Below are 22500 nucleotides of genomic sequence, written 5' to 3'. Positions count from 1 at the left end.
AGTTAAAAATTTACATCTCCGTAACCGCAGACTTGGAAGTGACGTTTGGTGATTGGAGCACGGTAACCGTGACCCCTCAAGGATCGTCCCGTCTCGACATGGGTCAGGACCACGAAGTCTCCACTGCGAACAAGAGTCGGCGGCACTTCGGGAGCCTCGTCGTTAAAGAACGCTCCATTTCCGACATCAATCTTTTTAATTTTCCTGCAATGAATTATGTATGGCAGATAAATACGTAACTGACTAAATAAATAGAAATAGAGATTAACTAATCACTTGGTAAAGTACAGTACAATAGGAAATACAAATGTGCAATCCTGTACATAAGTTTCTCGTCACCCTAGTCCAATGTTCTCCCGACAGTGATGTTGAACTTACCAAGTCCGGTCACCTTGCTACTCTGTTTACTTAACAACAACACCAAAGAGGTATACGAGGTAGTGCAGGGAAGACCCATGGCGATATTATGACACTTGTGGAAGAATGATGAAGTACGATGGTGAGCATTTATTGCAGGGGCTTGGGTGTGGACATACTATACAGCATATATAAAAGGCTGTCAGAAAAGAGGGTAGAAAGAGGGATAGAACACGGGTTACATTTTCTAGGTAGGTTGTTTGAAAATAACAGCCCGAGCGAGCTGTTCGAGTCAGCTTTATATAGATAATAAAATAGCTGGGCTCTAGAGTTCGAATATATACATATTTACATGTTGCTAAAACGACGCTTCTTTGTAACCTAAGTGAGAATTATGAAGAGAGACGAGATAATTCTAAGTAAACAATATTGCAGTAAAGGCTTGAAACAAAGAATCTGTTTGGTTAGAGGGTGGAGCAGGATAAATTTCTGATTGGTTCACGAATATAAGATCACGCCCTTTGGGGGAGGATTTTAAATATAAAGTTAAAGGTCATTGGACTAAGGAAATGACTACGTCACTGCAAAGCTCACGTAGGATCTTGTATACGTGCTCTCGTGGGATTCCTTAGAAAGACCTCGGAGAGTACGTGTATTTTAATTGAACTAAACATAAAAAAATATGTAGAAAACTAGAATCTAATTCTCCTAGACAGAAAAATTTAGTGAAGGGAGAGGTAGAAGCCAATCAATGAAGAGAACCAGCAACTAAAAGAAGTGACTCGCCATATCAATATGTGAGGGCCGACAGTGGCGACAATAGTGGCGGCAGTTAAAAAAAGAACGCACGAAAATAAACGTCTCCGAAGAAAAACAATCAACGCTCGCAACTAAAAAAAGACTTCACCTAAAGAATTTAGTGCGACGATACGTGCTTACACATGTGAAGAGAAATGGTGCAGTCAGACATTCATCACATGTAACGTCTCCGAAGAAACAAACCAAGATGCTACGCCTGCGAAAAAACAAAAACAAAACACGCAACTACTCACGTACTCCAAGCAACATACGGGACCACGTATTGCACGCAAATCCCCACGTTAGTACGAGGACGGGCTAGTGAAGGAGAGGAACTACAAGGACAAGGATGATGTATTACTGAGGTACGCGCCCGTGGTGCTGAGGGACACCTACAAGTTGAAGAAAGAAGTAAATTCAAATCGATATTATCAATAGAGAAAGTAGAAATTGACACGCATTATAATTATAAATAATTGTGATAGAAAAACGAATTAGGATGGCCACGGATGTTCTCCGTCATGAGGTTATTACCTCACAGTCAAATGCCCCAAAGTATTCGGGGAAGAAAATACAATAGGGGTAAATAGATTCATTAAAATAATTGATACACTAATAGTGACAAAAACATACTAAAAAAAAAAAAAAATAATAGAGACATTGAAACAGAATGTAGATCTGAGAAGGATAGGGCTAGGCTTATAATAAATTTCCAGGAAATGAGAAATATCAACACATGAAAACTACAAGAAACAATTCATTAAACACTAAATCAAAGTGTGATCAGGATTCCGTCAGGTCTTTGGTTAGAATCATAAAGACAACAAAAACAAATTAAACAAACACGAACTATTTAGGAAAAACAAACAGATGGTCTAGGAACACGATTTCTATGTTGAAGGATTCAGATTGGACAGAAAGTAGAAATTTTTCACAGACTACAAGTTAATAACATTCGCACTGTTGGTATACAATAAGGAATAAACGACTGCAGAAAGACTATACGGGGATCATAAAGAAACAAGGGACTTAGGAGAGATAGATTATCTTTTACAAAATTATCACGAAACTAAACCAATTAGTCCATATGTCATGACATTAGGAATGCAACAACAGAAAGAAAATAGGAACCCTAGGAGTGATTACAGAAACAGAGGATCCAAATATAGTGTTAGAAACACTTCAAGGAATGCTGGATTTGAGTGCTATAACTGTGAGAAATTGGGACATACATCACGAGAGTGTTATTATGAGACTATTTGTAGGAACTGCAAATATAAAGGCCATGATGAGTATCATTGTAGAAACTCACCTTTCTGTTTGTATCAAAATAGAGTAGGGCATAAAACACACGATTGTAGAGGAATGTGAATTTTTCGCATTCACCCAGAAACAAGATGAAGCCCCTCAGACACAAAATAAAACAACACTACAGAGCTAACCTTAGAGCTACAAACAGACATTATAGTGTACTGGACAGTGATGAAAAAGAGAACAACAACACAGTATTACAATTTACTATAACAATTGAAAGGACTTCTGTATGACCCATCATTGCGGGTAGAGTATTCAACAGACTTATTCAATTATTTATCGATACGGCATCCGTAGTAGATATTATAACCAGTAAAGTTGTAAACCAGTTGAAACCGGGAATAAAAAATCTTGGAAGCAATCTATTATTCATTGCAAGGAGTAACAGGAAGTCAATCAAAACATTAGGTAAGTCTGAGTTAGATGTTATTTTGTACAAAAATGAGTACTTGGACATTCTGGTGACATTGGTAGAAGAATCTGTCTTCCCAGGAGATGTATTGATATGATTTGTAACAATGAGAAAAGAGGGCATGATCATTTGTCCGGCTGAGTTAGGGATCTTAGTGAAATCATAGTCAATTGCATTTAAATCAACCAGATTTAGAGTCAGTTTCGGTGATAAGAGAACCTATTGAGATAGATAGGGAAGATGAGAATACTAGATTGGATAGTAGATTGGCAGAGCGGTCTATTCAGGAACAGATAACTTTAACACAAGAGGAAGAAAAAGACACTTATAGTGAACACAACTCAGATATTAAAAAAAGAAGAAAAAAAACAGAAATTAATCAGAATTCATCAACTTCAAATGAAGCTTTGCTAATTGTGGAAGGTGGTCTCTGGAATTTATCAAACACACAAGAACAAGGTAGAAATATTAGTGATTAGTACCTTGAATAAAAACATAGTCTTAAGAAAAGATACACAAGTAGGATGTTTTTAAGTCTGTCAAAGACCTATTAAGATTTTAAACGAGAGTCCTGGAGAGGTGGAAACACCAGTTTCATCAATCTGTTCAATTCAGGAAGAAACCTGTTTGGGGAGATACATAAAAGTTAACTAGGGCCTACTTGCTGTCCTGAGTTAGAATCAAGTTTAATTGCATTGCTAGTGAAACACAATAAAGCAATTGCTTTGCCGGGGGACGCCCTGGGCAAAACAACATTTTTAAAACATCAAATCAAATTAAAACTAGGGACTCAACCTATTTATATACCTGCCTACTGGCTACCACATTCTAAGTTAGCCATTGTAGATAAATTGATCAGTGAAATATTATCGCAGGCTGTCATAGAATCCAATATGAATGGGACTTCCCATTGATTATGGTGGCAAAGTCAGATGGTATCATGCGTCCAGTTATTGACTATAGGAAATTGAATAAACAGACAGTACTTGATCGACTATCATTACCGGTAATATACTTCGTAGTTTGGGAACAGATAATCGGTATATTAGCACTATAGATATCAAATCAGCGTTTTGGTAAATAGAGTTGCATGAAGATTCTTGAGATTATACAGCATTTTCTACAACAATGGGACACTATGCATTCAAGCGAATACCATTTGGGTTAAGTAACAGTCCATTAACTTATATGAGATTAATGAATACGGTACTAGATGGGTTGTTAGTAAACACTGTCAGTGTGTTTCTAGATGGTATTTGATTAGTTTCTCAAACAGAAATTGAACATTTCAAGAAATTAGATTTGGTATTCTCAAGACTAGTTGAAGCAGGGTGGAAAGTGAAACTTGAAAAATGTAAATTTTTGCAGGACAGTGTCATTTATTTGGGATATTAGATAGACATAGACTTAGTACAGTGAACTCAAAGGTAGAAGCAATAAAGAATTACCCAGTACCGAACAATGTAGACAAAATTAGAATTTTCTTAGGATTGACAAGACGTTTATTAAGGGATATACAGACATAGTTAATCCATTAAGTTCTTTGTTAAGGAAGGATTCAAAATTCACTTGGGGATCTGAACAACAACAAGCTTTTGGCAAGTTGAAAGATAAACCTACTAGTTCTCCAGTTCTCATTTTTCCTAATTATGATAGAGTTCATTCTTTGTACTGATGCGCCAGACATAGGGTTAGGAGGCATACTGATGCAAGAAAGATGGAAAATTGCAACTGATAGCTTTCATTAGTAATATATTCACTAGAGAGATTTAGAGATATGATACTGGGATATCCAATCAGAGTGTGAACTGATCATACAGATATTCAAAACTTATTCAAATATAAGAATCTTAGAGTCAGATAAGTCAGGTGCTTTACTATACTTAAATGTTACGAGGTTAAGTTTGAATACATTCCAGGTAGAAATAACGTTGCAGCAGATGCACTATCAAGGAATGTTAGCCAACCAACGACAGGGTTGATCACTTTTATCTGTAGTATTATTGAAGTGATAACATTAGATGAGGAATTGATTATAAGGGAACAAAGAAAATATTATATTTAGGAAAAAGGGACACAGTACTTGATGAACCCTCGAGATATTCCTCCGAAACTACCAAAGGGGTATAATATAGAAGTTCATTTAAGCAATGGAAGTTTGCATAGAAAAACAGTCGTAAGTGGGAAGGATATTTCTAGGGGCCCAGTGAATCAGTTGTTGATACCACAAACTCTTGTACTATAGGCATTTGAATTGCTTTATGACTGATTATATTTCTCATCAAGGAAAAGATCAAACTTATAGACAAGCTCAACTTATATACTTTTGGCCAGGCATGAAGAGAGATATCTACTTACATATTGATAATTGCTTGAAATGTGCTGAGGTAAAAGTAAATACACATAGGTCTGCTCCTATGCTATCATATCTCATACCAGAGAAACTTTGGGAAATAATTCACCTAGATACATAAGAGTTACGTATGTCTGAAAATGAACATAAATATGCATTTGTTGCCATTGATTATCTGTCACGATTTTATATTTTACAACCCGTTCCAAATAAGAGAGCTGAAACAATTGCTTCAGTAATATATGAACAAACTATCTGTAATTTCACTACTTCCATTATCATAGTTTCAGACAATAGTACTGAATTTAACAACAAAATCATAGAAGAATTATGTAGGTTAAGATAAACAAAATTAATATTCAAGTCAATCATCCTCTGAGCAGTGGAGTAGTAGAAAGGTTGAATAAGAAAATTATCACTTGTCTTAGAGGTTTCATAAGCCCACATAGTATAACTTGGGATAATTGGATTCCTTGTTAAATGTGCACTCAATAACCAAATCAATAAAGCTACAGGTGAAACTTCACACTATATTATCTGTGAAAATGACAAAATTCACCCATGTGAAATCTTAATTGCAGAACCGAAGCCAGTGTATAACATAGATAAATACATCTCAAATAGGATACATGTATTTCAAGCCATACACCAAGGAGATAGAGAGTACATGAATGAATATTCCCAAGAGATGAAGAAACAACAACATAAAATACATACATACATACATATACCAAGGCTTTTCCCCCCTTCCAAGGGAGGTAGCCAAAAAGGGAAAGGCATAAAAACACTCCCACCCATTTCATCCCTAAATACACTCCACATCTCTCCCACCCTTCCTCTCATCTGAGCACCTCCTGGATGACGGGTCATCCCTGCACCCTGCCCACCGCCCACAAAATATTATTATTAATAATAATAGCGCACAAAATAGAATTACATGTAGGAAATTTGGTCATGGTCAAAATGGATACAATCAGTAGTAAACTATCACCCAGATACACCTGTCCATCTAGAATACTCTATTATGCAGGTGGAAAAAAGTACAAGATCTTACACTTAGAAACTAAGGAAGTGTCAGTTAGATATGTAGATGACTTAAAAAGGACTATGATAGAATCTAATAATGATGACAATTGTGACAACGATGACTGTGAGATAACAAATATTTTTGATGAAGGACAAATACAAGATGCCCATTCTATATATTCTATTAGGAAAACTTTGAGTTCTGAAAAATATCAGGAATACATTGATATGAACTTAATATCGATACCACCAATTTTTATAGATGAAGACTGGAATTATAATATTGATATTTATGGTGCATGCCTGGGATTAGAATTTTTGCGACCTGGAACTTTGGTCAGTCATGAAGGTAACCTCATGATGGTGGATCAGTGTATAAGTATAATTTTAGATTTCAACCTTAACAATTGTAAGATCACAAACAAGAATCTATACCTGTGTCATGCTTCTCTTTTCGTATTCCGTAAAGCATTGAAAAATTCTTGTGAAGCTTCACTAGTAAAGAATATGTATGTAAAGCAGAACTACTACTACAAAAAGATATTTGTAAACCAGGTTACTCACAGTAATAGAGGAAGGTTACATTTCCTATTTTTTCCATACAAAAACAGTCTTCATTATCTGTCCTGAATTAGGTCCTAAATTAAAATCAGTTGAAGCTCCAATCTTAGGTTTTGACAAGTGTAGAATACATGCAAGGACACTCTCCAATATTGCTAACACCCTGAATACAATGCCTATGACCAATAAAACATACCTCAGATATCAACACCACTCGCCCAGAAAAATCATTACCTTTGAAAATAAGAAAGCTACACCCATTGAGGTCAAACAGAAGCAACTCGTATAATAACTATGATATATTTCTTCTCATGATTATTTATTTCTCCTACTTAATTATCACTGCCTTAACATCATTGATTGTAATCAAGAGGATAAATACATTCAAAAGAATCAAACACTTGCCAACATGAGAAATTGTAGTATCCCGGAGCCCTGTAGGAGGCAGGTAGAAAAAGATTGGTCGGGGTGACCAAGTGGTAGTTGCTGGTAGAAAAGAGGGTAGAAAGAGGGGTAGAAGACGGGATGTTGCATTTTATAGGTAGGTTGTTTGTAAATAACAACCCCCACGAGGTGTCTGGGTCCGCTTTGTGACAGTGATTATAGTTCTCATCCAGAAAAATATCAAACTTGTAGACATGATGTTGAAAATCAAAACGAGTTAAAAAGAAATTATCATGAGTTTCTTAAAACCATGCACTTTAATGTCAAAAGCGAAAATCTCGATATAATAGGAATAACCAAGACACAGGGTAAATAGTTTGAAGCTGAATTTACTATTGCGGGATTACACTTCCATCAGGATAGAAATCACAAGAAAGGTGGGGGTGTTCTGTTATACGTTAAAAGCAATGTCCATGCTTGTGTTTTAGAGAAAGTGAAACCGGATGCATATGATAGTTTGTGGATATAATTAACCCAAACACATGGACAAAAGATAAATGTAAGTGTAATATATAGGCCAAAAACATTATAATTAGCAGACGACAAATTATTGTTTCAAGAACTGTCTAGTTTCTGCAACAGGAACTTATTGATAATGGATGATTTCAGCTTTACTGACATTGGTTGGATGACCATTGAACATGGCCATATAGGTAGTCACTTGAGATTTTCTCGGTGACAATTACTTAGTTCGTCCACATTTGGAATATGCTGTTTCTGTATGGTCATCGAATCCCATTAAAGACATTGGCAGATTGGAGAAAGTACAACGGAATATCAAAAATAAATTATACGAAAATCGACTAAAACATATGAATCTGTTTTCCCCTAAAAAAAAGCGTAGACTCAGAGGTGGCTTGATACAGGTCTTTAAAAAACTTAAGGGATTTGACATCAAAAGTGACAAAATTATTATTATTATTATTATTATTATTATTATTATTATTATTATTATTATTATTATTATTATTATTATTATTATTATTATTATTATTATTATTATTATTATTATAATTATTATAATTATTATTATTATCATTATTATTATCTTTATTATTATTATTATTATTATTATTATTATTATTATTATTATTATTATTATTATTATCATTATTATTATTATTATTATTGTTATTATTATTTTCATTATCATTAATATTATTATTATTTTATTATTATTATTAGTTATTGTTATTATTATTATTATTATTATTATTATTATTATCATTATTATTACTATTATTATCATTATTATCATTATTATTATTATTATTATCATTATTATTATTATTATTATTATTATTATTATTATTATTATTATTATTATTATTATTATTATCATTATTATTACTATTATTATTATCATTATTACAGTTTCTTCGTCCATGTAATGTGTACACGTGCATTTACCTAAGCCTAAGCGCAAACTAAGACACAGGCGACGCAGCACAGATCAAAGATAGACTTCCTGTTGTTAAATTTAAATGCTGAGGTAGTACATATAAAAAGAAAATTAAGTGAGACAGAAGTTCAAACTCTACTTCAATTCAGCAACAGGAAGTCTGCCTTTGCTCTGCGCTGCGTCGCCAGTGTCACCTGCGTCTCAGTTTGCGTTTAGACTAATGGGGTGGGAGTTATGTTCATTTGGTCCTGTCTCTACATGTTCATTTACCAAGTTGTCTTTGTTTATCTTGTCCTGTAAGCCTGAATTATTTCGTTATCCAATTTGTTTCATAAATGGTCTTATCTATGGCGAAAGCTATATTTTCTAACATTTTTTAAGCAATCTTTATTTTTTACTATTTTTCATGACCTCTTGTATATTAACCACCGTGTATATATACATACATACATACATATCATACATACATAATATATATATATATATATATATATATATATATATATATATATATATATATTATATCACAGCATAGCGTTCGTGAGAATTTTCTTAACACTTTTGATTCTTCTAATTATTCTCTTCTCTGAACTAGGTAAATGATAAATAATATTTCCGATCGAGTCCATTGTGGTTGGATATGAAAACTAGAACATTACGACGTTTCGCCTATACCTTAGGCATCTTCTGGTAATTCTATTTTTAAAGCTACATATATGTTTTTAAATACAAAAAACGGAATATTGGGAGAGATGGTGGTTCAAGAGTGTTACAGGGCTCGTCATCTCCGTGGCATGACGAGGGGTGCCCCGAAAAGTTTCTAATGTCCGCACATGTTTTGCTGGATGTTAATATTTGGCATATGGTTGATCAAAACTGCCTCCAGACATTTCAATTTTCTTTAATTGTTGGTCATTGAAATTATGAATGTGTTTTCGCTTAGTTGGTCTCGTGATATGATAGTGTTGTGTGTTTTTGTGATGTGAAATCTAATAACACTGTTTTGCATATGAAACGTCAGCCTTTGGGATAATGTTTGCGTTGTGTGGCCTATGTACTCTTTGTTGCAAAAATGACCGTCCTTGTTAAGATTGTATGAGTACTTGTACACAACGTTGTTTTGTTTTAATTTGTCTCTAGTGGCAGTCATATTATTTTTCAAAACAAGAGACGAAGTTCTAGGATTGCGGTAATAAATAATTAGATTCAGTTTATCTTCTTGATTTTTGGGTTTATAGTTTTGTATATTATGTTTTTCTGTACCTTTTCATCTGTTTTGTGAGCAGGGGACATTGTATTTTGGAAATAAATGTTTAATCTATTCACTTTATTGTCTACCTTAATAGTGTTACCATTGGCTTTTTCCATATTAATCTTAATCTCTTAGTCAAATATGGAAAAAAGCCAATGGTAACACCATTGACAAAGAGATTTATTACCAAAATTCAATGTCCCCTGCTTACAAAACAGATGAAAAAGTACTGAAAGACATAATATACAAGAACTGTAAGCCCCCCAAAACAAGAGGATAAACTGAATCTAATTATTTATTACCGCAGTTGAGCAGTAGTCATCACTCAGGTCAGGTCAACTGGGTAGCTGCTTCATATAGTGATATGGCGAGTGGTTGTATCAAAGTGTTCAGCGCCGATGAGATACAATCTCTACTTAGTAGAATTGAAGCCTTGGAGGATGCTGTAAAGTGCCTAAAGAGGAGAATCGAGTTTTCCGCTGGAAGGCCCAAAATACGGAAGAAAACCCAAGTTTGGAGCCTGGATGGATAACGATAAAAAATAAGAAGCGGAAAGATGGGAAAAAGTCCTCACCAGGCCCGCTCGATTTCAGGGACTCGTTTCAAGCTCTTGAGAGTCTACAGGAAGAAGAAACAAAGGAAATTCAAGAGAGGAAACAAAGGGCAGACGCTGGATCCTTGCCCACAGGTAAGATTTTGGTTGTAGGAGACAGACAAGTGAGACTGGGCTTTTTGTGATAAAGATAGGAAACAAAGGAAGCAGGTGTGTTTCTCCGGCGCGGGGATGGGTGATGTTAGAGATATGATTGAAGAATGTTCAGTAGGGGAAGGTAGGGACCCCGTCGTTTGCTTGAGTGCCGGTAAATTAGGGAGTGAGGAATTGTTTGCGCGGTTCCAGGATACGCTAGACAAGATTAGGAATAAGGGAGGTGTTCCTGTTTTATGTGGAATCCTTCTGAGGCATAGACTTGGAGGCATGTGCCTTTCCAGGGCTATTGTAATGAATTACAGGCTGGCAAAATATTGTAAGGCCAATGGATGGGCATTTCTCGAAATTTGGGATCGCTTTTACGGTAAGAATCATCTATATACAAGGGATGGGGTGCATTTGTCGCCCAGAGGATTTCGACTCCTTGCTGAATCCCTTGAGCGAGAAGTAGGCATCGTACTTTTTTTTTTTTTTTTTTTTTTTTTTTTTTTTTTTTTTTTTTTAGATTACGTCAGAGTAGGGGGAAAAGTATCGGAATATAGGTTAGCAATAGAAACAGCTCAGACAGGGACTCTGATAAGAATCACCAAAGCAGGTGGAGGGAGGATAAAATTAAAGTTTACTATACAAATAGCAGAAGCGTAATAAACAAAATTGATTTGCTGCGAGGTAAAGCATAGCTATTACTGAATCCTGGATCAACATGGCTGATAAACATTTCTTTCCGGAAATCGAAATAGAAGGATATAAGTTTTTTTTTTCACAATGACAGGGTTGGCAGGAGTGGGGGAGGAGTAGCACTTTTCATTAAAAATACAATAAACTATATTATCAACAATTCGATTAAGGAAGAGGACAGTACGGAATCTATTTGGGTGGAGATTATAGGCAAGAAAAAGAAAGTTATTATTGGCGTCCTGTATAGACCTCCTAACCTCAGCATTGAGCAGACTGATCCCCTGATTCATGAAATTCGCAGAGCGTCCCAGTACAAAAACGTTGTGATCATGGGAGATTTTAATTATAGAAACATTGACTGGGAAATTTTAGTAGGAGATCAGGAAGCGAAAAAAATCTTAGATGTGGTGCAGGATAATTTCCTAAAACAAATGATTACCGATCCTACGAGGGAAGAAAATACTCTGGACTTACTTTTAACTAATAATGAGCACCTAATGAGTAACGTAAAAGTGGGAGATAGTCTAGGCTCAAGCGATCATCAAGATATAAGATTTAATATTATTTGGGAAGAATTAAAAAGTACGAATAACGTCCAAGTACCAGACTTCAGGAGAGCCAATTTTGATAAGATAAAAACCTATTTGAAATTGAATATAAAATGTAATACGGATGATTCGACCATCACCTGCACGGTCAAGTGTCGCGACATGACCAGTGGTCAGGTCATGACCATGGGTCAGGTCATGACCAGGGGTCGGGTCACGGAGGGTAATATGCATACCTTGGGTCAGGTTACTTGGGGGTAAACAGCCAGGTCAGCGATTTGGATGAAATGTATAGCGATCTAACTGATTTAATTATTAATGCACAAAATACATTTATCCCCCTGAAGTCAATACGGAAGAATAGTAATACTACCAAATGGATGACGGACAGACTGAAACATGAGATCGGAATGAAAAGAGGACTTTATGTAAAATAAAAAAACAGGGAAACACCTTAGATCAAGATATAAAAGTTAAAAAGTTAAAAAGAATACACGTACAGCGAAACGTAACTATGCAACAACATCAAAAGTGACAAAATGTTCACATTGAATGAGAATCAGACAAGAAACAATGGTCTCAAACTGTCCGGAAATAGATTCAATTTGGAAGTAGGTAGAAACAACTTTGCCAACCGTGTAGTTAATGAATGGAATAAACTTCCTGCACAGGTAGTGCAATGTAGTTCAGTTCGAAGCTTTAAGAATCATTTAGATAAATACCTAAGCAAGATGCTGTAATTATTATGATTTGTTTAATATTATTTGTTTTTGTTTTGTTATCATTTGTCTGTTTGATTTTCATTTATTATATATTAGTTATATGTCAATTTATTATTATTTAATATTTACCTGTTCGTTTATTATTTATCTACTGTATACCTATGCATTTATTTATATCATTTGTTATTTACATTATTATAGTTTTTGTTTATTATTTTATTATTATTATGATTTTTTTCACATCCGACCTAGATATGGACCAAAAGGTCTCCTGTCGGCATGCTCCGCCTTTGTAATCCTTTGTAAATTAATGTTGCCAGTCAAGCAAGATTCAACCCTAAGGGTTTCTTTCATCTCTGTAGGACAAAAAACAAAGAAAGAATAGGCCCAATTAAAAACGATGAAAATGTCATGATAGAATTGGAGGAAAAATGAATGAAGAGTTTAACAAATATTTTCTCTTGGTGTTTACTAATGAGAGATTAGATAAGGTACCTGACTGCGATCCGATTTTCAGTGGGGATGAAGAAAGTAGGCTGTCTAATATAAGAATTGGTAAAGTAGTTGTCAAACAAAATCCCCGGGTCCAGACGAAATTTTTCCGAGAGTGCTTAAGGAGTGTAAATTTGAAATCTGCGACCAGTTAACTGAAATATCTAATAAATCGGTAGACACTGGTTTTGTGCCTACTGCTTGGGGGCAGGCAAACGTTGTTCTTGTTTTTAAGAAGGGAGATAAATCGTCTATATGCAACTACAGGCCAATCAGTTTGACATCGGTTATAGGTAAAATGCTTGAATCAATAGTACTAAATAGACTCAGAGAATACATCAAGAGACATAATTTAATTCGTGACGCACAGCATGGTTTCTCCAATGGTAAGTCGTGAGTGACTAATTTTCTACCCTTTTAAACTAAAGTATATAAGGCGTCAGATAACAATGATAATTACGATGTGATTTACCTTGACTTTGGCAGAGCGTTCGACAAGGTGCCACACCAGAGATTACTAAATGAAATCAAAGCCCATGGCATAGGAGGAAAAGTGTTACTATGGATTAGAGCTTAGATCAGTAATAGAAAACAGCGGGTCACCATAAATGGAGCAAAATCCAGATGGGGCAATGTTACTAGCGGGGTTCCCCAGGGCTCGGTTTTGGGTCCCATTATGTACATAAACAACTTAGGCGATGGGATAAATAGTGATGTTAGTAAGTTCGCGGACGACACTAAGATAGGACGCCTAATTAGGTCAGGAGACGACGCAGAGTTTCTGCAGGCTGATCTTAGCAAATTGTTCACATGGTCGCCGAAATGGCAAATGACCTTCAATATCTCTAAGTGTAGCGTGTTAAACGTAGGGCTACACAACCCCGAAAATAGATACAGCTTAGATAACACGTTTTTAGATAAAACTGAGTGCGAGAGAGACTTGGAAGTTCTAGTGAGTCCGGACTTTAAGACCAGGAAACAGTGCATTAGCGCCAGGAATAAAGCTAACAGAGCATTAGGTTTCATTGCTAGGACGGTAACGAATAGAAGTGCAGAGGTAATTATTAAACTCTATCTAGCGATAGTTAGACCCATCCTTGACTATGCGGTACGGTTTTGGTCTTCGTCCTATAGAATGGACATCAATTCACCAGAATCAGTACAGAGAAGAATGACCAAAATGATACATGGAATTTGCCTTACGAGGAGAGGCTTAGGCACCTTAACTTACACTCTCTGGAAAGACGCAGAGTGCGGGGTGTCTAATAGAGGTGTTCAAGTGGATCAAGGGTGATGCAAACAAGGTCATCATATTAAAACAACAGGGCAGGACTCACAATAATGGATTTAAACTAGACAAATTTAGATTGAAGAAGGAAATAGGGAAGAATTGGTTTACTAATAGGGTGGTCAACGAATGGAATAGACTTAGTAACCATGTAGCGAGCGCTGAAACTATCAGTTGTTTTAAGAAACGGTTAGACAACTTTATGGATGGGGATGACAGGTGGTGATGGATATGCAGCTGCCTTGTGTAGGACTTATGGTCTCTTGCAGTCTCCTTCATTCTTATGTTCTTATGTAATCCTAGAACTTCATCTCTTGTTATGAAAAATAATATGACTGCCACTAGAAAAAAATTAAAACAAAACCACGTTGTGTACAAGTACTTATGCAATCTTAACAAAGACGGTGTGCTTTGCAACGAAGAGTACATAGGCCACACAAAGCAAACGTTATCCCAAAGGCTGACGTTTCACATGCAATACAGTGCTATTAAATTTCACATCACAAAAACACACAACACTATCATATCACGAGACCAACTAAACGAAAACACATTCATAAGTTCAAAGACCAACGATCAAAGAAAATTGAAATGTCTGGAGGCAGTTTTGATAAGAAACCATATGCCAAATATTAACATCCAGCAAAACATGTGCGGACATTTGGAACTTTTCGGGGCACCCCGCGTCATGCCACGAAGATGACGAGCCCTGTAACACTCTTGAACCACCATCTCTCCCAATATTCGTTTTTTTTTTATAAGCATGTATGTAGCTTTAAAAATAAAATTACCAGAAGATGCCTAAGGTATAGGCGAAACGTCGTAATGTTCTAGTTTTCATATCCAACCACAATGGACTCGATCGGAAATATTATTTATAATCTACCTAGTTCAAAGAAGAGAATGATTAGAAGAATCAAAAGTGTTAAGAAAAATATCACGAACGCTGAGTATGCTGTGATATTTAATAGAAAGTGTCTCGATGAAAACCTGCTTCCTAAATTCACTAGTGTATATATATATATATATATATATATATATATATATATATATATATATATATATATATATATATATATATGTGTGTGTGTGTGTGTGTGTGTGTGTGTGTGTGAGTGTGTGTGTGTGTGTGTGTGTGTGTGTGTGTGTGTGTGTGTGTGTGTGTGTGTGTGTGTGTGTGTGTATGTGTATGTATGTGTGTGTGTGTGTGTGTGTGTGTGTGTGTTTGTGTGTGTGTGTGTGTGTGTGTGTGTGTGTGTGTGTGTGTGTGTGTGTGTGTGTGTGTGTGTGTGTGTGTGTGTGTGTGTGTCATTGAATGAAATGGCAAGCTTGTTGTGACAAATCTTTTTGTCAATCTTTTCTCTCTTTCGTAAGGCGACTTTGCCTTCCATAGGCAGGAGTCCAAGTAATTAGCCGTATGCCATTAGATAAAAATATAGACATAGTCGAAAGCCAAAGCGCGTTTTTGCACCTTCTGGTGCTTCTTCAGTGGCAATTGAAGTAATGGAGATTCCGTGAAGATCAGCAACTCTTATACCCGGCAAGTCCTCATCAAAAACGGATTTGCCAATAAGAACATTGAAAGAATAACTAAGAAAATTATGGACACGTGGTACCTAAAAAAGAAACTCCCGGAAGATAACCAAACGCCAAAAGAAAACATCAATATATATCATAAATCATTCTTCTCCATGGCATACAAGGGAGATGAGAGAGTTATGAAGCAAATCATCAGAAGGAACATCAAACCAACCTCTGCCGACACCAAAATTGTTTTTACCATATATTAACAAAATAAGAAGACATCATACCTACTCATCAAGAACAATAATATCCATTACTTCAATTGCCACTGAAGAAGCACCAGGAGGTTAAAAAACTCGTTTTGGCTTTCGACTATGCCTATATTTCTATGTAATGGCATATGGCGAATAACTCGGACTCCTACCTATGGAAGACAAAGTCGCCTTACGAAAGAGAGAGAAGATTGACAAAAAAACTTTGTCACAACAAGCTTGCCATTTCATTCAATGAAATATGCTTTAGAGAGAATCTCCTGCCCTTTTATACGAAGAATATATATATATATATATATATATATATATATATATATATATATATATATATATATATATATTAGAATAAATAGGCAGTAAGTTCTCTTTTAAACATGTTTGGTTAAAGACCAGCGCAAATTCAGTATCAACTAACTTCTTAGTAGTTTTCTCTATCTTCCGAATAGACTTCTTGTAATCAGAAGGGAGGTCAAAAACGAGGCTGCCGAGATCCATATTGTATTGTTAAGAAAATACTATACAATAATACATAATGCGAGCTTTCGGTTGATGCTTTCAACCATCTTCAGGCGAGAAAAGAATCTAATACATAAAAGGAGGCTAACAATTTAAGTACAGAAATTTGGTGTATACATGGTACTGGGAGAGGTCACAGTTGCTACCTAGGTTGGCGCACAATGGTGTATACATGGTACTGGGAGAGGTCACAGTTGCTACCTAGGTTGGCGCACAAAGGAGCTACGTGGGGTGGGTCTGTTGTTGATTGGTGTGATTATGTCCAGTGGGGTTATGTTCGGTGGGATTATGTGGGCTGCGCTGGGAGGATGTCTGCTGGAACTCCGTAGGGTGGGTCTGTTGTTGATTGGTGAGATTATGTTCGGTGGGATTATGTCGGCTGCGCTGGGAGGATGTCTGCTGGAACTCCGTAGGGAGGATCTGTTGCTTCTGGGAGTTGTGATGCTCGGAGGATGTCTTTGAACAGTCGAGTTCTTATGCAATAGGAGGGCACCGAGTGTGTCGGTCTGTATATTGATGAGTGGAGTCTGTTGTGAAATGTATACTTTCTCAAAAATGTGTAGTTTTCTGTGATTGCTGCAGTGTCTAAGTATTTTCGTGTTATCCACCAAATGTGGCCTTGTGAGGGTTTTGTTGTGAATTTGTTTCATGTGTTTTTCTATGCTGCCCTCACGAGCATGCATTGTAAGTCTCCTGCTCAACGAAGTCGTAGTGACACCAATGTAAGATACATTATTTAGAAGTTTGAAACCTTCTTCGGGACAGGAAAATTTGTATATCACATTGGTTTGCTTGATGGGACTGTGGTTCTTAGACAAATTGTTCATCATAAGGAGGTTGGAGACCTTGGGGTTTTTGTAATAAATAATGATGTCTAATTTGTCTTTAGGGTTGGTGCAAGTAGTGTTTCGTGTGATTATTTCTTTGATGACGCGTTCGTCCATTTTGTAAGCAGGGGTCATTTGGTTTTTGTAATAGACTATATGTTTGGTGGGAGGTTGGTTTTGTTCTTGTTGTGTAAAAATGCGTGTCATGAATATTCTTGTTTCGTTATCTATGACTGTGTTAGAATATCCGTTGTTAAACTCGACTGTTCAAAGACATCCTCCGAGCATCGCAACTCCCAGAAGCAACAGATCCTCCCTACGGAGTTCCAGCAGACATCCTCCCAGCGCAGCCGACATAATCCCACCGGACATAATATCACCAATCAACAACAGACCCACCCTACGGAGTTCCAGCAGACATCCTTCCAGCGCAGCCCACATAATCCCACCGAACATAATCCCACTGGACATAATCTCACCAATCAACAACAGACCCACCCCACGTAGCTCCATTGTGCGCCAACCTAGGTGGGAACTTTGACCTCTCCCAGTACCATGTATACACCATTATGCGCCAACCTAGATAGCAACTGTGACCTCTCCCAGTACCATGTATACACCAAATTTCTGTACTGAAATTGTTAGTCTCTTTTTATGTATTAGATTCTTTTCTCGCCTGAAGATGGTTGAAAGCATCAACCGAAAGCTCGCATTATGTATTATTGTAGAGTATTTTCTTAACAATACAATATGGATTTCGGCAGCCTCGTTTTTGACCTTCTTTTTACAAGAAGTCTATTCGGAAGATAGAGAAAACTACTAAGAAGTTAGTTGATACTGAATTTGCGCTGGTCTTTAACCAAACATGTTTAATATATATATATATATATATATATATATATACTATTATATATATATATATAATATACAATTACACAAGTTTCACAAAGCACACGCAAATACACAAATTTTGCTAACCACCACAGTGAAAGGAGATTAAAACTTTGATTCCGAGCGCTTTCGTGATATAATCACATTTTCAAGGGTTACATTCTCTTGTAATCCTTGAAGATGTGATTATATCACGAAAGCGCTCGTATTCAAATTTAGAAGGTAACCGTTTGATAAATGATACCCACCCAGCATGGTTTCAGACGGAAACGTTCTTGCGTGGCTAACTTATTCGAATGCTACAACACAGTTATCTCGAATTATGACAAAAGAAACAATATAGATTTAATATATCTAGACTTTGCAAAAGCTTTTATACCGTCCCACACGAAAGACTACTTACTAAATTAGCTTCACACGGAATAAGTGGTAGCCTATCAAGTTGGACTGGTAATTGGTTGAATGATCGAAAACAGAGAGTTGTTTTAAATGGAAAAACTTCTAGATGGAAAATTTTTACAAGTGGAGTTCCTCAGGGTTCCGTTCTTGGGCCACTTCTATTCATAGTATATATAAATGATATAGACCATGGACTAAAATCTTCTGTTTCCAAATTTGCTGATGATACAAAACTGTGCGGAATGGCATATGATCACTTAAACCAATTAGATATTCAAGAAGATCTAGATAAATTACAGCAATGGTCTGAAAAGTGGCTAATGAAATTTAACACGAGTAAATGCAAGGTAATGCACATATGTAAAAATAACAGTAAGTACGATTACAAGCTAATTGGTTTCCTCAAGGATAATGTGGATGAAGGTGAAACTGGGAAAGGAGATGTGGGTCTTTGTAAGTGCATATGGGCCGGGCAGTGAGAAGAACATGGAAGAAAGGGAGGCCTTTTGGATAGATTTAAATGAGTGCATAGAGGGTTTAGGAAGAAATGTCAATGTAATAGTGCTGGGAGACCTTAATGCTAGGGTGGGAAATGGTCCAATCGATGGAGTGGTTGGGAAGTGTGGAGTTCCAGGAAAGAATCGTAGTGGAGAGTTGATGGTGGAAATGTGTCTAGAAAGAGAGTTGATGATAGCAAATACAGTGTTTCGGAAGAAAGTCAAGCATAAGTACACATGGGAGAGGGTGGTGGAGGGAAGGGTGGTAGATAGAGCGCTAATGGATTATGTAGTGGTAAATAGGATTATGATAGGAAGAGTTAAGGATGTACATGTGCTAAGGGGAGAGGGTGGGGGAATATCAGATCATTTTTTGGTGGAAGGTAAGCTGAGAGTGGAGGATAGATGGAGAAGGAGGAAAGGGACAAAAGGTAGGGAGGTTCTTAGAGTGAACTCCTTGAATGAAAAGGAAAAGGAGAAGGAGTACGAAAAGAAGCTGAAGGAGGAGTGGGAGGGAGTAAAGGATAGAGCAGAGATAGGTGTGGAGGAGGAATGGGGATGGTTCAAGGAGGGAGTCTTAAAGTGTGCAAGGATGGTGTGTGGAACAAGAAGGACAGGGGGAAATAGAAGAAAGGGTAGTGAATGGTGGGATGAGGAAACAAAGAAGGCTGTAGAAGAGAAGAAGCGAGCATTCACAGATTGGTTACAAAAGAGGACAGGGGAGTCATATGAGACGTACAAAGAAAAGAAAAGAGAAGTAAAGCAAAAGGTAAAGGAGGCAAAGAGGAGAGCAGATGTGAAATGGGGTAGGAGTATGACAGAAAATTTTGAAAGTAATAAAAAGATGTTTTGGAAAGAAATTAAGAGAGGAAGAGGAGGCGAATCAAGTAGGGAAGAAAAGGTAAAAGGTACAGATGGAGAGTTGATAATGGAAGAGATGGCAGTGAGGGGAAGATGGGCAGAATATTTTAGGGAGTTGCTGAATGTGAAGGAGGATAGGGAAGGAAAGATAGCTGCAGTGGGAAATGCGAAGAAAATGAGAGTGATGAGTGAGGAGAATGGAGGAGAAATAAGGAAGGATGAGGTGAAGGCAGCTGTAAAGATGATGAAAGCAGGTAAGGCACCTAGTCTGGATGGATGTCATGCAGAATGTCTGAAAAAGGGAGGTGCAGTGATGGTGGACTGGTTGGTGAGGTTATTTAATGTTTGCTGGAGAGAGGGTAGAGTACCGGAGGACTGGAGGAGTGCCTGTATAGTTCCTCTTTACAAGGGAAAAGGGGACAAGTGTGAATGTAGTAATTTCAGAGGGATTAGCCTGTTGAGTGTAGTAGGGAAGGCTTATGGGAGGATCTTAATTGAGAGGATTAGGAGAGGAACAGAGGGAGTAATTGGTGAGGAACAGTGTGGATTTAGGACGGGTAGAGGTTGTGTAGATCAGATCTTTGTGGTAAGACAGATATGTGAGAAAGCTATAGGAAAGGGGAAGGATGTTTTTTGGGCTTTCATGGATCTGGAAAAGGCTTATGATAGGGTAGACAGAAAGGCACTGTGGGAGGTTATGCAGATTTATGGGATAGGAGGAAAGCTTTTGGGAGCTGTCAAGAGTTTTTATGAGAGTAGTAGAGCATGTGTTAGGATTAGAAATGGAGGGAGTGAGTGGTTTGAAGTAAAGGTGGGACTTCGTCAAGGATGCGTTATGTCGCCCTGGCTGTTCAACTTATACATGGATGGGGTGGTGCGAGAGGTGAATGCTAGGGTAGTGAGTCAGGGATTGGAGATGGTTAAAGAAAATGGAGAAAAGTGGGAGGTGAGCCAGCTGTTGTTTGCGGACGACACTGCGCTTGTGGCAGGGTCAGAGGAGGGATTGAGGAAGCTGGTGGCAGAGTTTGGGAGAGTATGTGATAGAAGAAAGCTAAAGATAAATGTGGGTAAAAGTAAGGTGATGAGATGTACAAGGGGTGAAAGTGGCAGTAGACTGGAAGTGAGCATTAAGGGAGAGCGACTGGAGGAAGTGGATAGTTTTAGATACTTGGGTGCAAGTGTAGCAGGAAAAGGTGGAGTGAAGGTGGAGGTAGAATGTAGATTGAGAGAAGCGAGTAAATGCCTTGGTGGTTTAAAGAGTGTAATGAGGAATAGACATTTGGGAATGGATGCGAAGAGGAGACTGTATGAAGGAGTGATTGTGCCAACAGCACTGTATGGGGCAGAAACGTGGAACATAAGAGAAGAAGAGAGAAGGAGTTTGAATGTGTTTGAGATGAGGTGTCTGAGAAGTATGGTGGGGGTTACTAGGCTAGATAGAGTGAGAAATGAGGAGGTGAGGAGGAGAACAGGGGTGAAAAAGGATTTGGGAGATAGGGTTGATGAAAGAATATTAGGATGGTTTGGACACATGGAAAGAATGAGTGAAGAAAGACTAGTAAAAGAGGTATGGAAGGCAGATGTGGATGGAGTGAACATGAGGGGACGTCCTAGGATGAGGTGGATGGATGGGGTGAAGGGGGCTTTGGGGAAGAGGGGAATGTCTGTTGAGGAAGGAAGGGAGAGGACGGAAGACAGAGGTGAGTGGAGAATGGTTGTATATGGATGATGTTGTGACTGCATGAGGAGAAATGGGCGGGGAAGTGGGGGGTGGGGTAGTATGTGTGAGTAAATTTTGACGCAGCCCGAAGGAATTTCTCCCCGTCCTCGCTTTATATGCAAAGGGGGACGGAGAGGGGGGGTCGCCGATTAAATGAAGCGACCTCGCTGTGGATGTACTGTGTCTTGCGACACTGCAGGGATGACCCGTCATCCAGGAGGTGCTCAGATGAGAGGAAGGGTGGGAGGGGTGTGGAGTGTATTTAGGGATGAAATGGGTGGGAGTGTTTTTATGCCTTTCCCTTTTTGGCTATCTCCCTTGGAAGGGGGAAAAAAGCCTTGGTATATGTATGTATGTATGTACGATTACAAGCTATTTGGAAATTCGTTAACAAAAGTGAATAGTGAAAAAGATCTCGGTGTAATTATCAGTAACGATCTCAAATCATCCAAGTAGTGTATTTCAGCCTCTGAGAAAGCAAATAAGATTCTAGGACTGATTGCGTGACCTTTTGACTTCAAAAGTCCATCACTCATTAACAAGCTATATAAATCGTTAGTTCATCCACATTTGGAATATGCTGTTTCTGTATGGTCACCGAATCTCATTAAAGACATTAACAGATTGGAAAAAGTAC

General features: G+C 37.4%; 1 protein-coding gene across 1 annotated transcript in view; it reads right to left on the bottom strand.

Annotated features, from left to right (window-relative positions):
* LOC143040194 (protein O-mannosyl-transferase 2-like) overlaps window positions 1-22500 on the bottom strand; it is a 103570-nt gene that overhangs the window by 29910 nt on the left and 51160 nt on the right. Inside the window, exon 11 of the mRNA XM_076210860.1 lies at window positions 15-204. Within this exon, the coding sequence (XP_076066975.1) occupies window positions 15-204 (190 nt within the window). The remainder of the gene's footprint in view (window positions 1-14; window positions 205-22500) is intronic.

Source organism: Oratosquilla oratoria, chromosome 28, assembly GCF_046742065.1.
Source record: "Oratosquilla oratoria isolate Oo_2021 chromosome 28, ASM4674206v1, whole genome shotgun sequence".
NCBI lineage: Eukaryota > Metazoa > Arthropoda > Malacostraca > Stomatopoda > Squillidae > Oratosquilla > Oratosquilla oratoria.
The sequence above is the reverse complement of the archived record's forward strand: the minus strand, read 5'-3'. Positions and strand labels throughout refer to the sequence as shown.